The 18,730-nt window shown below is 38.5% G+C and overlaps 1 protein-coding gene across 6 annotated transcripts; it reads left to right on the top strand.

Moving 5' to 3' along the window:
* Window positions 1-295: 295 nt before the first annotated feature.
* On the top strand, window positions 296-14,552 carry FAM149A (family with sequence similarity 149 member A). 6 transcript variants are annotated; one of them, XM_035557888.2, is made up of 14 exons: window positions 302-416; window positions 2,914-3,024; window positions 4,292-4,424; window positions 4,826-4,968; window positions 6,249-6,374; window positions 6,531-6,707; window positions 8,535-8,722; window positions 10,246-10,403; window positions 11,448-11,551; window positions 11,768-11,992; window positions 12,309-12,429; window positions 13,160-13,288; window positions 13,682-13,742; window positions 14,270-14,552. In XM_035557888.2, the coding sequence occupies exons 1-14, from the start codon at window positions 370-372 to the stop codon at window positions 14,341-14,343; spliced, it is 1,797 nt and encodes a 598-aa protein (XP_035413781.1). In that variant the 5' UTR covers window positions 302-369; the 3' UTR covers window positions 14,344-14,552. The 6 variants fall into 6 exon arrangements, with proteins under 6 accessions (XP_035413785.1, XP_035413781.1, XP_035413783.1 ...); XM_035557890.2 differs by having other exon boundaries at window positions 13,682-13,759; XM_035557887.2 differs by having other exon boundaries at window positions 13,160-13,300.
* The last annotated feature ends 4,178 nt before the right edge of the window (window positions 14,553-18,730 follow it).

Below are 18,730 nucleotides of genomic sequence, written 5' to 3'. Positions count from 1 at the left end.
TTCCTATTAACTTTTTTGGTATAAATTGGTGGAACAGGGTGGAAATCGTCCTTTCACTGCAACGCGCTACACCTTGAGCAATTGGGCACAGCTCTGGCTTCACGTCTGAGGGAAGGCAGCGGGGCAATGACTGCCAGATTTCTGTGCTTCCCTGAAAAATTATGTTCTGCTGCCACTGTCACGCAGAGCAGCGGAGCAACCGGGCTTTTACCTAGTGGGGCATTTCCAGGCCCTCTTCAGCCCAAGTAGCAAGGGGGAGGCGAGGCGAGGCAGCGCGGGGCGGGCCGGGGGGCGGCGCGAAGGCCCGGCGGGGGCTGCTGCCGGGCCGTGCCGAGCCGTGCCTTGCCGTGCTACGCCGTGCCGAGCCCCATGAGCAGGGCCAGGGGCGCTGACCCGCGGGGGCTCCTCGTCGTGGGGTGAGTGAAGGGGCCGTGGGGGGGCTGGGTTTTTGCAGCTGGGAGATGAACGCCGCTGCCTGCTGAGGCTGAGGCTCCCGGGGTGCGTGCGGCTGCAGGGACATCAGGGAGGGCCGGGGAGCTGTCAGGAGCCGGCTGCTGCTGGTCCCAGAGCTGGGGAAGGGTGCTGTGTGGGGGTTTGGGGGCTTTCTGCAGTCAGTTCGTGGCCCGGCTTCTGGTGTCATTTGCTCCCCGGGGTAACACGGGTGCGTGCAGCGCAGTGATGCAGCAGGAAGGCTTTCTTGCTACATCTTACGCCCCGCGCTATGCCATCTATATGCGTCTTTTCACAGAGATGTTATTGGTGGTATTTCTTGTTTTGTGCATCTGTAGCTTCAGGTTGCCTTTGAAGCCATCAGAAAAGCATTTGAGGTTCTGTGAAGAATCAGGATATAGATCCTTGTAGATCCAGCACATGTGGTCAGTGGGGCTCCTGAAAGACTTTCCAGTAAATGAAGCAGCCAGGATGCAAGAGGGAAGGTTTCTTGCCTGGGCAGGTCACTACAGTAGGAAGCACATGGCTCCCTCCTCCAGTGGTGTTTCATAGAGGTCTGCGCTGGGTCCTGGGCAATTCAAGCTAGTTGACCGGGTAAGGGGGTGAGCAGTGACGTGAAAAGGCTTGGTGGTAGTACTAAGCTGTGGAAAGGCACTAAAGGCAAGAGTCAGCTATGAAAAAATTGAGAAAGACCTTGGAAAACTGCCTGGGCAATAATGTGGCAAATGAAATGGCAGAGAGGGACGCACAAGGGTGGGGGAACCAGCTTCCCACGTGGCAAGGTGGGCTGTGGGCTCACCATTATTGCCGGCGTGGTAGGGCTTAGTGTCAGGAAACATGAAGTTTTCATGGGGCTGGGCTCTAGCCACTCTCCGTGGGGCCCCTTGGTTCTGACAGTGGCCCAAAGCAGATGTGCAGGGATGAGGGAGGAAAGTCAGAGCAAGCACGCAGAGATGCTTTCCATTGCTGTTGTCCCAGCCTCCAAGGATTTGCAAGTCAGGGTGTTTGTTCCCTGATGAGAAGTTCAAACGTGTGGTGGGTTTTTGGAGGCTTATTAGCCAAGACATAGGAGTAGGATGATGTGTGACATGATTTGTTTGAGTGGGCAGTTAGATTTTGAGGTCTGTATCTTTGTAGTCTGTGTAGATGCAAGGCAAATACAAGGGATAGGAGGAAGGCTGAGGAATCCCAGTTGTTGCAGGGCCAGTGTATAGTTCTTGGTTAAAGAAATTGAGAGAACTCGTAAACTGTGAGCTGTTTCCTTACAGTTACTCATTCACAAATGTACTTTGATGCAATCATGCTGCTATTCATGGTTATGACTTGAGGATTTTATGGGATGAAAATAGGTAGTTTCACAGATGAAGTAATCTGTTACTCTAAAAGTGTTTCTGAGCAACATTTTGACACATCTGTATATATTCTGAAGAGGTGGATTTAGTTTGTTTAGGACGGAATTTAGTGGAATTACAGAAATGTATAACTATTAAGTGTCAGCTAAAAGTCTTTTCCTCTCTTAAAAGGTATTCAATTAAGACTAGTAATAAAGATGGAGATACTCCTGCTCCTTACTGCATTTTATTACTCATCAGTGTGGTTTGAAAGATATGGTTTCAGAATTTGAACAAGTGTTCAGGTATTTGGAGAACCAAAAAAGTCAGGTTCTAGAATTTATTATTATTATTATTATTATTATCATCATCATCATTATTATCATTATTATTATTATTATTTTATGTTTCAAAGGCATAATAATAGAAAGCTTTTGGCTTGGTTTTGTATCGAGCCCATTTGTATATGCCCATGTTTCTTGATGCTGTACTAACATCTCAGTTCACTTAAACAGAACAGCCATGCTGAATGTTCATAGTCTTAGTTAAAACCATTGTTTGCTTGGCGTCATATATGTAACTTTTTATGCAGATGTACATGGCTTTATGCAGATGTAGATGGCTTTGGGTTAATGGTCAAACAGAAACACAGTTAAGTAATTACTGTATGGACAATTGCTATTTTGTGTCTTTGCTCTGTTCTGGGAGTAGTGAGGTGCTGCTGCTTCATTGCAAATGAAGCATTTGCATGTGCTTCATAGCAAAATTTAAAGTGCAAAATTGAAGTAGAATGCATATGAAGTAAAATAAGTCTCAAATTATATGTACATAAGGTAAAATAAAAGCTATTTTAAAACAAGATAGTTTCAAGCAAATGTTCATCTATGATGAATAGGATTGTCACCTGGACATGGCCCTGAGCACATGGTACCAGGTACCTACATGATCTCCAGAAGTCCCTTCCCACCTCAACCATTCTGTGATTGAAAAATTCAACAGAGTTGCTGTTGTCTTTTTCCAGTGGAAGTGTGAGTTTATTTAATTTTATGAAATTATGTCTTTTCTTTTTTCTTTCTTTCTTTCTTTCTTTCTTTCTTTCTTTCTTTCTTTCTTTCTTTTTTTTTTTTTTTAGGAAGGGACTGTTCAGAGGTTCCACAAATCAGTGTCTTTCAGGAAAGAGTGGAGAATCTCTTCCAGCAGTTTTCGAGAGAAATGTGCAGGAAGCCATCAATAACTACACTTGGTATGCATTAACTTCTGAATAAGTACTTCATTAATAGACTCTTGGCTTAAATATTTACTTCAAGATTGGTATTAATTTTCACCAGTCATGCTTTTACTCATTCTCATGGATGACAGTTAAGAAGTAAGGAATTTGACTTCTGAAATTATTTGAATTTGCAAGTAAAACAGCAGTTTAATCAGCTGAGATAGCTATGTTCAGGATTCTAAATATTAGTCATATTTATTTATTTTTGTAAGAGTAAGAAAATGTTTGTTTACCTTTGCTTTCCATAAATTACTTAATATTTTGTATATTTCCTGCTTAGAATATGTTGCTTTGTTTTCTCTTTCTGCTTCTGCCAGCTGAGTAATTCCTCTTAATGTATAGAAATGTGCAGAGCACACAGAATTTAGGGTATTAATTATATAGTGGGCTTGGATTTTACTCGTGGTTTGTGTTACGGGCTTGCATATTTTTAGAGGATAATGAAGGGCAGAAATTAAGCCTGGAAGGGAACTCAGACTTCATGGTTAAATGCAAATGACGCAAACCAGCTTTGCAGGTCAGTTAACTTTCAAGAAATTTCATTCCAGTTGACATTGGTTAGGATTTGCCAGGCCCACGTGTCTGACTGCCCTGGCTTTCGCTGCATCCCAGGGTTGGCGGTGGCTCACAGGAACCAACCTGAGCTTTCTGAGAAGCTGCAATCCCAGACCTCATGTTTTAAAGTCTACCAGGTCTAACAGAATAAAAGCCACTTTGTATGGATATGTAGCTCCATGCTAATTGAAACATTTGTAGAGACTTAATGCTTGGTTTTACATCATTTTCTTGTGATAGCTTCTAATGGAGTTAAAGAGGGCTTATGTTATCTTTAACAGGTAGTATTTGTGTGTCCATTAACTGTACTGGAGAAAACAAAATAATTGTTAGAGGTGGAAATGTAGGTACATCTATGTGTATGTATGCATGTATTGGAATATCTGTGCATGTTCTAGAGTGTCATTATGGTTACAATGGTATACATAAATACAAATGCATAATACAGTAGAAGAAATTGCCTTTAAGGCACTAACTGGTACCAATAGAAGCATGTACCCATTGCACTGTACTTAAAAGCATACACTTAAAACTCTTTACGTCGGCTCTAATAGCATGTCCTGAAAGTCATGCACCCAAAAGGAATATGTATCACTGTCCATTTATGGGATCATTTGCTTTATTTTTAAAATGTTGATATAGAAAACCATTTAATTTTTTATTTTAATTTGTCTTCTTTTCACAGTGAAACGCTTTCATCGCTTTCATCCAGTGGTCATACAACACCCACAGACTTGAATAATTCTTGGTCTGGAATAAAAAGCTGTACTACTGGGTTATCTACTGAAAGAAGTTCTGTTTACTCCTGGAGGGATGATGTACGTCACTGTTTTTACAGTATACTTTAAATATTCTGGAAAAGATTATTATTATTATTTTTTCTTTTCAGAAAATGGACATGCAGCACATGTCCTATTAGAAGAGTTAATTGCTTTCAACCGTAACAGCCTTCTGATTAAATATATCAATTGAATATTAAAAAAAGTTTTGTTTGCAAATTGATAATCAGTGCAGTTGGTATGTTTAAAAAAAAAAAAGAAGAGGTTATGCCACCTACCTCTTCTTTTTGTACTGCAGCATATGAACTATGTCCAAAGCAGGTGGTCTGAAGATCCATTTTGAGATGCCTAGCCAAGTCTAAGTTGTCCTGTTCTTCAAATATTGTTTTTTAATATCAATATATGTGCTTGCTGGCAACTATTATTTTTATTATCCATAGGAATTTGATAAAGCCAACACACAGAGAGTGCAACAGCTATTTTGGGATATTGATGAAATGCTGTTTGAAGGAAAAGTGACCTCCCAAACTCAGAGCCTGCAGGCAGAATGTGCAGACTGGGTTGAGCAGTCTCTTCATTTAAGGTAAGGAAATTTCTTGCTAGTACTTGTTTTAACCAGTTATCTCTGTAATTTGAATTTTTGGGCTATCCTCATATGAACTGCTCTTGATGTATTGTATCAGTAACACTTCTGCAATCAAATGTGGATCTCAGGGACTGAGCCGTGCCATTGTTAAACAGTAATTCTGGGGGGTGGTGCACTAAGCAGTCAATGTTCTGTATTCTGATTAATACAATGATTGCAAACAAAGATATTTTAGCAGGATGTAAAGAGAAGGTAATGCACCATTTTCATAATGACTTTTTCTAGTCAAAGAATACATCTTATAAAGAAACATTTGTTTTTACTGTAAGTGAAGGCATACTGTGAAATCCCAAGAAATTTAGTGCTAATTCTTTTATTGAATCTTCCAAAAAGAAATAAAAAATGAAGGCAACCACATGCTTCAAAAATGCTGCATGTAGGCTATGTACATCAGTGTAAAACAATGTATGATATTAGCCCAGCAACACCTAGTTGAACAGATACAAAGATGCATATATGATTAATGAGAATTGTTTTACGTAGATGTGAAAAATGTCCAGGTAGGGTGATGACTGCTTCTTACAGCACAGAGGACAGAAGTCAGTGTTGAACTGCTGTGGACTGTTCCTGCCTTCATAAATGATGGCATGTCATTCTTAGTGAGGTGTGGTGTCTCTTGGCTGTTGTAGACATAGACCTTCATGTGCCTATATTCTAGTTAATAATTTTTTAACACCGTTAAGATGAATTTGTCAATAACAGTGATGTTTTTAATGCTTTTATATGTATTTACTAGTCATAAGCCTCTGCAAATTAAACTGAAATCTACTAAGAAAGCTTGTCATACTTTCTTAGGAATAAGAGAAACTTATCAAGTGAATCTGAGGCAATTTTCACTAGCATTAATCCACGTTTTCCCTTTTATAGATGCTGTAAAAGTGGATAAACATTCATAAAGTTTAATTATGAATAAACATCCATAAAATGGAGAATGATTTTTTTACTTCATCTACCTTTATAGCAATCTGATAAGTCTGACTTTATTTGCTCTTAAAAGCTGTATGTTAGCATCTTCTCTTCATAAACGAGCTTAACTTTAATGACTTAAATACTGGGCAGTATATTGTATGGCTGCTCCATACTGTGCTTATTCAAAGCAATTTTAATTAAGTTATGCTTTTACATTGCCTACTGTTTACAGATATTTGTATTTTTGATATTTGCACCTGCAGTGGATTTCCATCTAAGATCTCTCTCTCTCACTTTTTTCTCCCCAGGGTTATAGGAAAGCAGCTCCTGTCGCCAAAGGACGAAGGCTTTCAGCATTTTGAGAGCCCAAGTGATAGCTCTGTGAACGCTAAGTGTTTACCTGGCCTCCGTGAATGTACTATTAATATAAAAGAGTATGTTATTTTTTTTTTGAGTTTCATTTTGATCTTCTCTTTTCAGAAATTTGTACAAATATTACTTTTATCTTACTGAAACATTTCAGTATAATTGAATATGCGCTTTCTTCTTTCCTTGAGTATTTAATTATCATTTTGTTGATATTTTTTCAGGCTCTGCATTTCAGGCTCTAAACTGATTCTAACAGCACCTCCAGTACACAAATCACTAGATTTAGTTTCCACTATGATTTCTGCCTCTGACTCATCCATGTATTCATTCCTGGAAGAAGAAATCTATGATGTGGATGGAAAAATAGAAGAATACCTTGCCTTTGACAACAGGGAGCTGTAAATAACAGATATATGTATTTTTGAATATCATGAAAAATTCTCATTGAGTCTGGTCAGGGTTCATAAAATGGGTTTCTCTTCTGTAAAATATGGTTCCTTCTGTACTTGTATTCAGTAGCAGAATGGTCAAAGCACTCACTGGGCATGTGGAAGATAAGCTATGTTGTCTTTCTAGAGGTTTAAAACTCACATCTCCCCTTTCAGAGGAATATGCCTTAACCACTAGTTGTTTTGAGGTATTTTGTAAATGGAGATTAAATAAAGTGACTAATTTTGAGACAGGGAGTAGAATGAAGGAATCCCCTTTCTTCAGGTGAGTGCCATGACCACCAGGTTGCTTAGGGTCTTTGCACTGGATGTGTTTTCAGTCTGCCCTAATGAATCTTAAATCCTTTTTTGTGCAGCATAGCACATCTTTACAAGAAGAGGCACAGGATACAGCCAGCGTTTAGAGCATTCTCTTGAGTGATGAGTAATGCAAGTGTCTTCTCAAAAATGCAACCAAGTTTTCCCATGGCCCGCCCAGTTGAATTTTCAAGCAAGAAGGCAAATGGGTAGAAGAAAGACTTTAACAGTCTGTTTTCTAAAAGGCCTCTGTGAGGGGGAACCTTTAGTAGAGCACAAAGCATAACTTTTTGTGCTCAAGCTTGAGGCACTTATAGGAAAATACATGGTTGTTCTAAAAAACTGAGGAACCAGGCAAAGTGAGATCCAGATAGACACTTTTAATCCTGTTTTTGAAGGAAAGGGTGTGGGCACCTGCCTTTTTGGAAGCTGAAAGGAGGATTGAAAGTCCTCCTAGAAGTGATGTATCACTTTGTTTTACCAAGTAAGCAAAAAGCTTGGAAGAGGGACTCAGATGAAGGTGTGTTTCTCTACTCTGTGCCTCCTGTTATCATATTTCTTGTTTTGTTGTTGTGATTCAATCATGAAATATTTTTATTCCTCCTAACTAAAACAGTAGGCATTACAAAGTCTACTATATGAAAATAACTTGGTCATTTTGTGAGTTGGACCATACAGACTAGTCTCAGAACTCGGTCCTCAAATTGCAGTCCAGTTTGAGGAAGAAGTGACTGAAAATGGGAAGGGAGGTAGTAGAAACCATTATGAATTTGGGATCATCCTTGTAATCTCAGAAAAAAATGCATTTCCTTAAAAGGAAATATGATAGCGTAATATATGTATTTATATATAGGTTAAAACTTTCTTCCTGGGAAATGCATTAGAAGACCAAATTAGGAAGTGTTGCTACACCATAATTCCATATGTAGATAGGAAGAAAAAAAAGTAACTGTCCACACAGTAGGGGAAAGGAAAGAGGTCATGGGCTCTGGTATTCATGTGAGGCAGCAGATATCCTTTAAAGTTGTTTGGTTTTGATCACTAGTGGAGTGCTGTAGATATATACAGGTACACAGGACCTGATGTAAAAGAAATATTTTGTGTGACGGTCCTCCTGCCAAATGCAACAGACAATAGTTCCTTTATGGTAAAAGGCATAGGATTTAGTCTCAAATGACTAAGTGCCCCTTCCTTCTAGAGTTGTTTCTTCTAGAGCTGCATTTCTTTCTGTTGTAATACCTTGACTTTTTATATATATTATTATGCACTTGCAAGCAAAAGAAATAGAAAGCATGGTATATATTCGATTGGTACTGTTTGCATAGCTGATTGGTACGTTTGATTTTTAAATTTTTTTTTTTTTGATCTACATCTGACTATTTTCTTCCATATGTATGTTTCTATTTATTGAGTATGTTAGAAAGAAAAGAAAATAGTCAAAATCCTTGGTAATTTGTTTCAATTGGCTTCATTTATTAGTGATGAGAGTTTGGAACAAAAGAATACACATCTTGCTGAGAAGAGGAGTAAGCATGGAATTCCCCCTGTTTCTCCCAATGCCTGTATCAAAGATGTTGTGGCTTCTGAAGTGTTTGATCATATCTGGAGCAATGTTATTGGAATACTGGAGGAACTGATTAAAAAAAATTGGGAAACCAATATCACAGGTATATGATATTTTTAGATATGCTCTTGATACAATTTAACTTGACAAAAATATTTTTTCCCTTAAATAAAGCTTGGGAAATCTGAGTATTTTAAAATAGCTGTGTTTGTAGTACAGCGTTATAATGTATGTAATGCTTTACTAGAAGCCACCCCACAAATGCACCTGACAAAATAATAATTAAAAAAAACTACTATTTTTCAGTGAATTTTGCTTTAGAAGTGTTTTTTAAAAAAGGCACAATATTGACCAAAATAACTCCATTTCTGGAGACCATTTTTTGTTGTTGTTGTTGTTTGGTTGGTTTTAAATTATAATCACCAACTGGCACTGTTAGAAGGGGATCACTGACAACATGGTCTGAATCTGGGACCTAAGAATCAAAGTCTTCTAATCCTCAGTGTTTGAGCTTTGTTAATAAAAAGAATCCTTAGGTAGTCAGATTGTTACAGAGAGAGACAGCCTTGCTGACAGTGCAGGAGTTCAAGAGTTTTATGTGGGATGAAGAAATGGTGATGCGCATATATATATATTTATATATAAAATTTATATTATATATATATATATATCCTTTGGAGTACTAACAGACTGTGGTCAAGAAAAGCAAAAGCTAGGAAAACTAAGTAGAAGTGAAACTATTCCTCGGTGTGCATACGTTATCGTTAGAGGCTGAGGGAGATTTTAGTTCTTCTTTCAATATATTTTAAAAGGACAATAGCAGAAGAATATCTGGGTGTAAGCACTGGAAATTACACTCTGCCTCAAATTTAAGTCTAAAAAAAAATAAGAAATGGCAGAATTTCTCAGAATACTTTCAGCACCTGAACTTAATGTTTCATGTGTTACTGAAGTAGAAAATGTTTTTTCACACCACAACTGTGTTTTTTAGGTTAATGTTATAGTTTGGAGAGGACAGCTTAGTTCCTTCATCTTTATGAAGGGCATCACCTTGTGACAAATCCATAGCTTCCCAAATACCAGAGGAGTTGGACTAGATGATCTCTGGAGATCCCTTCCAACCTCAGCCATTCTGTGATTCTGTGATTTGAGTTTATAATAGAAATAAGATGATGATGTATACCCCCCTCCTGAAAAAAAAAGTATTTAGCTGCTGACAGAAAAGTATAGATGCAATAAACTATTCTTTTTCTGTCAGTAATTTTTTTTCTGCTTAAAAAAATTCTTTGGGAATTTTAGAATAAAATTCTAAGAATCTTTAGAAGTACTTTTTAAAAATAACAAGAACAATAACAACAAAAAAAACCAAACTTTATCCTTATAGATCAGCTTGTTCCTCATTGTCAGAGAAATCATAAACAAATAGGAAATGTTTTCAAAAAAACCCATCATTTATGGTAGATTTTTAAATATCATGGCAACTTAAATATTATGGAAACTTATTCAGAAATTATTTACCGTGAAGTTTCATATTGCTAGGATCAACACATTCTGTCTGTTAGAATATAAAATGGCTCTTATTCCCTCTGTTTTTTTTTTTTTTTTTTTTTTTTTTCTGTTGTACAGGGAAGGACAAACAGGTGGAGAAACTGAAAGCTGTTACATGTAAACTGCCACTTTTGCCTGTTGGTCGAGTTACAGCAGATGCTGGCAGTGTCCCCCTTTCCAGAGGCTCTGAAGCACGAAGTGTATCCTTTGGATCTCATTCTGTTTCATCACTGCAGGTAAAAATAACCTCAAGCAGCATTCTGGGAAGTTCATTAAAGTACTTCTCTCCCATTATTGCTTGTTCCTATTTTGTGTTTCCTAAGGGCAACATTACCACTAAGATATTGATGAAGTTGATTTGGAATTATTATTTTATTTATTTTTCTTTTCAAATTGTATTTTGTAAAAATCTGTATTCCCTCCTGAGAAAACAATTCTGCTTTTATTGTGGTTGAGTCTTATGCTCTTCGTAGAATTAAAATAACAAATTCAATTTCCTCCCTGGACTGCGGGGATGTGAAACCACAACTTCAGTTGCTGTACTCAAAACCCCGTGTGTTTCAGACTCACTCCTTTTCTTTTCCTTTGCTTCATTCAAATGAGGACTTTGCAGTACACCACAGTGTTGGCATTAGAGCATACCTGTCTTCATGGAAGCTTGTATTTGTATTGGTAAAATACTTTTGTTGTTGTTCTGCTTGCTGCCTCCTACCTTGTCCCTTTGCTCCTGTTTTGCACATTTTTGTTCTTTTCCAACTGCTATTTCTGTGGCTTTTTTTTTTCTTTTTCTTTCTGTCTGTGCATTCAGTGCAAGCAACTTCATTCTATTCCATCTGATCTTTTTCAACACTTGTTAGGTAACAAGATAAGAAACACAGAAGAGATTGCACAGCACATGCCCCATTGGCATGCTTGGCTCTGCAGTGGTCCCAGCAGCCAAAAGAAGTAAAATGCTCAGATAAGTAATGCTCAAACTCAGTGCCCCAGAGTTGGACTGTGCTGAGGGAAAATGGAAAGTCTGAGAACTGAATTCCAGTTTCAACTGAAGCTTACATTGCAAATTAAATTTCAGTTCAATAACTAATTTCCCCAACTTTTGTTTGTAAGATTTTTTGAAATAAGCAAAACAACATATTTGCTTCACCTGCTACTTGAATTCTATCAAACCTTCTTAACAGAAGCTTCTCTAAATAAACGAGCAAAATATCTTTTAAGTATGTGCTTCTTGCGATCTTCCCTCAGAAAAAGAAAATTGAATGCATATTTGTTGCTTTTACTAGGTTCACCGTTTCTCCAGCAATTTCTGTAGTGATTTGAATGGTGTGATGACAATTCAAGCAAAACCACTCCAACAGAGGCACATTGCCACAGCAGAAAAAATACAGTAAGTGTTGGTATGAAAATATTTAAAATGCAGCATAATTCAAATAACATGAAAGATGTTTTGCAGTTCTAAAAAGGCATCCATCTTTGTGTGCATCATCAGTGTGACAATGTTTAGATTTGCAGAGGGTTACACTGATACTCAAGAAATATAAGAAATACTTTTACCTTTTTCTCCCATCTTTCCATATCTCATTCTCCTTTCTTTTTTTCCTAGGAATGAGCAAGACAAACCACACAAGAATGGCTCCAGTGCTCCAAATTCAGTGCGCACTAGACTGGGGAGAATTGCTGATAACTGTGTTCTCTCATCATCTCGGGTACTGCTGGCATCTTCTAGGAAGCTACCAAGCCATCGTAGGTTACCTTCTCTCACTTCTGACCAACTCTCCTCAAAAGCTCCTAATATGTACAATGATGAAATCCTTAGGGGGACTAAATTGTGAGTTTTTTCATTTTATTTTTTGCTTTCCTCAGAACTTTACTGAACCTTCACCAGTGAAGGATTTAGCAAAAACCTTGAGAACTAGCACAAGATTTATTATTGATACTAGAATTCAGAGAGAAAAATATAGCATGCAGAACTGTGTTTTTTGAGGAGGGGCACTTTTTTTATTTTTTTGTTTCTGTGTTAAGTGCTGTTAATTTCTGTAGCTGCGCTCTATTAAGAAATGAACTGCTTAATAATTTCACATTACTGCGGTGAAGAAGATTTAAATGTGAATTTTCCTAAAAGAAAATCCCGTAAAATTCTGTAGGGTTGCTGGCTTGGATCATTTATCTTCTGGTGGTGCACATATGGCCCGAAACAAGTTACCACCAATAAACTCAGAGGCTGTTGAACAGTATCTTTCAGTCCCTCGATTACAACAGAGCTATGTAAGTAGTGTTCGTTTTGTACTTGTAAAGAACTTTAGGCTGTTTGAAAACAAGCAAATTGTTCTGCATCACTGGTTGAAATGAGCAATTCTACAGTTCATGCTGGTTCTTACTTAATACCTGGTCTTAATGTGCTAATGTGTAGTACATTGGGGTACATTTAAATGCAAGAGACACCAGTTTAAAGGCTCAGGTTAAAAAAAAATCATAGTAAAAACTTTTCTCTGAAAACGGAGTAAAAAAACTAAACAAATAGCCAAACAACCAGATTTGTATTTCTGTGCATCCGGATTTAAATAGCTCTTTTCAGTATTTTGTTCTTTTTGTTAGTGTGTGAGAACTAGAAGATAATACTGTCTGGAAATAATATAAATCAAATTGATTCTGGCCTACTTATGAAGAATAGAAAAAATAATAAGTAACAAGAACAGAAGTAAATTGGCATTATGATATTATTTCTGAATACTGTTTTGAATTGAGACACAAGTACAGTTTACAGTTGTTTTTTTCTAATATAAGCCTTCAGGGTTTATAGACTGGTATATAGGTAAAGGCTCAAATCTGTATGAAAAACATGAGTAGGTTTAAATGACTTTAATTCAGTGCTCTTGGTGAGTGAGAACATATTTTTCTTTTCTTTTTCTTTTGTGCCTTTTTGTATGGCAATGAAAACATTATTTTAACCAATTCAGTCGCTGCGTTCTCTCAGTGCTCTCTTTAATTCTCTCAGCATCGAGGACGATATGCTTATAGCAGAGTGTCAAGCGCAGTGCCTGGCAGTACAGAACAGCGGCCGCTCAGAGAACGAACTGTTGTTATTGATCAATTTTCAAGGCCCAACACAACTCATACATTCAGGGTATGTTACAGTGTAAGTAGGGGCATGGAAAAGTGAAGAAGTGTCCATTTATGCCCATTGTTGGTCTACAGAGGGTCTCATTAACTGGGTGTCTCCTGATTTCCAGTGTACGTGGATTCCTGCTCCCTCTACACAGCAGGATGTTAAAAGGCTTTGGGAGAATATGAAGATAAAGCAGGGCCAGTGTATGGGAAGAGATTTCCTCGGGTCTAATATATTAAACAGATCCTTTCAGGCAATCTGCATGGAAGTGTGCAGTTTTTAGTACTGTTTATTGCTTTGCACCTTGGTTGGGCTGACTGTGCTGGACTAGATTGTAAAAAATAGATTGTCAAACCATTTCAGCAGGTAAGAATACCATACCATCTAATAGTATTTCTTTCCTTTTTACAGACAGACACACCTCAGAAAAGATCACTGACTCCCATGGATTTTGCTAACCATAGAGGGACAGGTAACGATTTTTAATAGGTAGGCTAAGTAAAAATCACTTGGAAGGTGAAGGGTCAATAAAACCTACTAACTCATTCTACAGTGGAGAAATAAAGTGCTCAGGGAAAGCACTCATCTCATTATAAAAGAATGGGTGTACTTGGCACGATCTGTTGTGCCTTGTTTTGAAGTTCATTCTCACTACTTGGTCTGAGATGGCCCAAGCTGACTGCTAAGAACCCTGAAAAGCATCTTTGGTTGTTATGCCTTGGGAGAAAATGATGTCCCACTCCTCTTATACACTGAAATCTCAATAAAAATATTTACAATTACGACAAGGTTATTTAAGTGCTTGTAGGTAACCATTTTTGTTTGGAAGTTCCTTGAGTTTAAATAATTATCTGATTGTAATAATTATATAAAAGGTGCTGTGAGAATAAAGATGGATCAGTAAATACTGATCTGAGCAGGCTGATGGCAGTAACTCATATATTGTATGGGAGTGTCTTTCAGATTCTACCACAATTAACAGAGTTTTATATTTTTTAGGCTCACAGCAGTACTACAAATCCTTTCAGAGAAATCCTCCAACCTCACGCAAGAGATTTCAGATTGCTTCTTAACGTAGCTTAGAAAGAAACAGAAGCCTTCTGCACTGAATGGAAGATTAAAGTGCTTAATTTGCCGACTAGTATCTTGTGTGGCAAAAAATGTGCAGTTTCTGTGGAGCCTTGTGATCCTCCAGAATGCCTGTATTGACTTGTTCTAAAGTTGTCTGACCAGAGGTTAGATTAAAAATTAGAGCAAAATGAAATAAATGGTTGAGATCCCAGAGTTTCAGGTGACTGCTCTTTTTGTAGTCAAGATGCTGCTTCTGCACTTTCTTCTCAGGCATTCCTTCTCTTTCCGCCTTTCCTTAAGGAATTGTTATTCTACGTATAGAAGCAAATAAGTTATGTTCAGGCCATGAAGTCCTGTTCGCATTTTTTCATATTTTCTCAGTGTTAAAGATGTTCCGGTCCACCCAGACATCAGTCATATATGAAACTTATACTTTTAAGCAGGAGTTTGACGCATCTCCTATTTAACTCCTATTTTTAACTTTTCTGCATTTTCAGTCTGTCTGCTTATTATAGTTGCTCTCTTGTAAATATTGTCTGTCCCTAATTTCTACTTTTCCTTTAATTCTTTTGATATGAAATTAATTCACTGTTTCTTAAACAATTCTATGTGTCATTTACCGGAGAACTGCTGGGATAAACTGTGTTTACAGGAAGCAGTGTTTTCCCTGTCAGGCCAAACATATTTGTAGATCCTGAATAATTGAACCTGCATGGTGACAATTACTTCTTAATATTTTTTATGAAATATTGTCTGCTACTTTACAAATTAGACTTTTTTTTTTTAAATCCAAGCCTTCACCTTCAAAGTTTTAACACAAAGATATGTGCTTATTAATGAAAGCATTATTTCATACTTCTTTGTGTAGGCCCAAATGGGAAGGTCAAAGAGGAGGTTGGAACTGTGTTCTGCCCAGAGATCACAGCCTTGATCATGTCCCTGGGTATTAGTACTGTGTGCATGCACAGTGAGTGATTCCTCCTTCCATCAGAGCCAGCAGTTTAAGTGGATGTGGTAGAAGAGCTGTTGAAAACAAGGATGAGAAAAATTTAGTTATTTGCCCAAATCATGCAGTTAGAAATAGAATCGTTTTTTTCCTGCTGGAAACTAATGCTATTTCTCATCACTTTTTTTTTTTTTTTAAATAAATGTTCAAGGATTGGTAATCCAAGGAAAAACATTTTGTAATATATATATTTTATATCTGTACTTTTATGAGATTTCTGGTTTGTATAAATGGTCATCAAATGCTGTATTCTTTTGAGTAAATGAAAGCGTTTTTCAATTACTTTCCTGGTTTAGTGCTTTTTCCTTTGGCTACACTATTTATTCACTGCTGGTATTATGATATAGTATCTGAGAAAGCAGAATGCTTTTGCTTTGGAGCACATCAATGTGATTCAGTTTGTTCAAAAATCTCAGGTCAAAGATTCCGTATAAGTTCAAAATTCAGTATTCTCTACAGGTGTGTCTGAAATGTAATTTTGCTCTTGTGAGTGCTCTTTTCTGTGTATAAACATGCACAAGACTATGTAAATGATGGTAAAACATGTCCTTTACCATCATGTGGCACTTAATGGCAACCCAGATTTTAGGTTGTGGAATAAATGAAAAGAGGAGTATGTCCCTGTTTGGTTCTATGATGGCAGAAGTGGGAGCTGCCTCAGTGGAGAGATCATCTGGCACTTTGTGAAAGAGAGAAGGTTGCTGACCTCTGCAAAGCCTTGGAATAAGTTACCATAGTAAATTGATAATCAGGCCCTAAAATTCCTCTCCAAGGATGGGGGGATTCCTGAGCCTTTCAGCATTGATTGTGTGTTTTCAAATGGAGGCGTGCTGTGGTATCTTATTTGAGCAGGTGAAGGCTGGTGTGTACTACACTATGACTTTTGTTGTTCAACGTGAATACCTTCTACTCAGGTTTCCTGCTTTAGTTCTGTTGTAATCATGTGCATGTTAAGAAAGAGTGGAGACCTTCCTAAGAAAAACTGTTCTCTATTGCAAATGCTTTGTAGTGATTGCTAAGTGAGCAACCAATTTGTCTCTTACCCTGACTGCTGTGTTGTTTTTTTGTTTGTTTGTTTGTTTGTTTTTCTCCAAAGGGATGTCAAAAATCTGGTATGCCTTGGCTGCAGTAAAGAACTAATGTAAAGAACATGGAACATACCACAGTTTTTCAGAATATGTTGTATACTTCTCTTTTGACGTTTTCTCATATCAGATCCATTTTATCCTTGCTTTGCTTTATGTTTTTGGTTTTTATTTTTGGTCTGTAATGATAATTTCATTGATTTCTTTATCTACTAGAGACCAGCAGAAGCCTGTGTGACATTAGTGCCTGCAGATTGCTGCATTTGCTTGACAGGATGCGTGCCTTCTGTCAACTCAGACAAATAGACTTTCACTTAAGTGAGAGGCTGAGTGAAAGCAGATTTGCACTATTATGTGCATTTATGAAAGCAAAACTTCAGGAAGTGGTAGAGTGTCTGCTGAAGCACAACACTGAGCAAATAGCTCTCTGGGTGAAAAAAAGTATAGCTGCACGTGCTAACTGTAATCCTGTAGAAAAATCTGTGAAGTGTGTGCCTTTCCTGCAGATCATCCTCCTTTGAAACTTATAGCAAAGGTTCATGATGACTGCAAATCTCAGCAACATAGTCAGGCCTTAGGGATGCCAGATTTCTCATTTCTTCTTTCTGGGTAAATCTTCTACATCTTGTTCCGTCTGCTGCCTTTTGTTTGTTGCAGCATCACCACTGCCAGCTGCTGGCAGCTACTTGCAAAGTTTGCTCTGCTGTGTTCCCTACTGCTTCTCCTGTGGCTTTTCACTCTACCCTTGCTACTTCACTGTTTTTTTGTTTGTTTTTGTTTTCCTGCACAAGAAATTATCAGCACTCAGAAACACAGGTTGTTGACTCAGAAATCATGATTTGCCACTTCATCTTATTATCAGTTCCATGAGAATAAACAAAAAAAGTAAGGTTTTCATAAAGAAAACAATATAATTACCCAGCTGATCACATAGGCAGAAGGTGAGCCGCTTAGTCCTGCACGCTTCCATCCTTCATGAGATGTCATCTGAAGACAAGAGGATACTGTTGGCAGTGTAGCTTGCTTTTAGTTTTTACAAGGTAGGCTATTTATCAGCTTTTTTTTTTTTTTTTTTTTTTTTTTTTGTCATGCAATAGTAGCAAAGTTCATTTCCAGCTGTTTACTGTGAAGAAAAACGCATCAGTCAGCTTTTATGATAAAGTGCTGGCTGGGAGACAGTAGAAACAAAGTGCTAAAACTTACTCAATTCTGCTACCAAAGGTCATCAGCTTCCTTAGCTTCTGATGATTTTCCTCTATTTGTGTTTCTTCTCTGAGTTGCTAATATCTTCCAAAGGTAGGAAATGTGGCAGGGATTATCATTGTAGAGTCATAGAACCATAGTATGGTTTGGGTTGGAAGGTGCCTTAAAGACATCTAGATCCAACTGCACCTCCCATGGGCAGCGACACCTCCCACAGACCAAGTTGCCCAAGGCCCCATCCAACCAGACCTTGAACACCTCCAGGGATGGGGCATCCACAGCTTCTCTGGGCAACCTGTGCCAGTGCCTCACCACCCTCTGAGTAAAGAATTTCCTCCTTTTATCTAATCTAAATCTCTCCTCTTTCAGTTTAAAGCTATTGCCCCTTGTCATATCACAATGCACCCTGGTAAAGAGTCCCTCCCGATCTTTCTTATAGGCCCTCTTTATGTATTGAAAGGCTGCAATAAGGTCTACCTGGAGCCTTCTCTTCTCCAGGCTGAACATCCCCAGCTCTCTCAGCCTGTCTCCATAAGAGATGTGCACCATCCCTCTGATCATCCTCATGGGCCTCCTCTGGACCTGTTCCAGCAGGTCCATGTCCTCTTGGGCTGGGGGCCCCACAGCTGAATGCAGGGCTCCAGGTGGGGTATCATGAGAGCGGAGTAGAGGGGGAGAATCACCTCCCTTGACCTGCTGGATCTGCTTCTTTTCATGATGTGTATAACACCACTTCTATCCAAGCACTGTGCAAGTTGCTTGCTGGCCTGATTTCAGCTCTCCCCCTAGGTTCACTTAGACTCTCAGCACGCAGGGAAGAGCCGTGGAGGAACAACCTAGCCCCTGCTGTCGGGTGCCTGCACTGCCACCAGCTCAGCATGCCTGTGACACAGGTGCTGGTGCTTCCAGTTGTGTCACTGGCACCCTTCAGCTGGTGGCTGAGCATTCTGTAGAGAGATCAGCAAAAGCCATTTGAGTGGAGAAGCATGTGTGTGCTTTGCAGGGCTCGTCTGGATCATGCGTCTGTACAGGCTCTGATTTGTCTAACCCCTTTGGGCTGCCTACCCGTGGAAGATGCTCCCCATCTTAAGCACT

The sequence above is a fragment of the Cygnus atratus genome, chromosome 4 (genome assembly GCF_013377495.2).
Source record: "Cygnus atratus isolate AKBS03 ecotype Queensland, Australia chromosome 4, CAtr_DNAZoo_HiC_assembly, whole genome shotgun sequence".
Taxonomy (NCBI): domain Eukaryota; kingdom Metazoa; phylum Chordata; class Aves; order Anseriformes; family Anatidae; genus Cygnus; species Cygnus atratus.
This window is presented reverse-complemented; position numbering and strand designations above follow the sequence as displayed.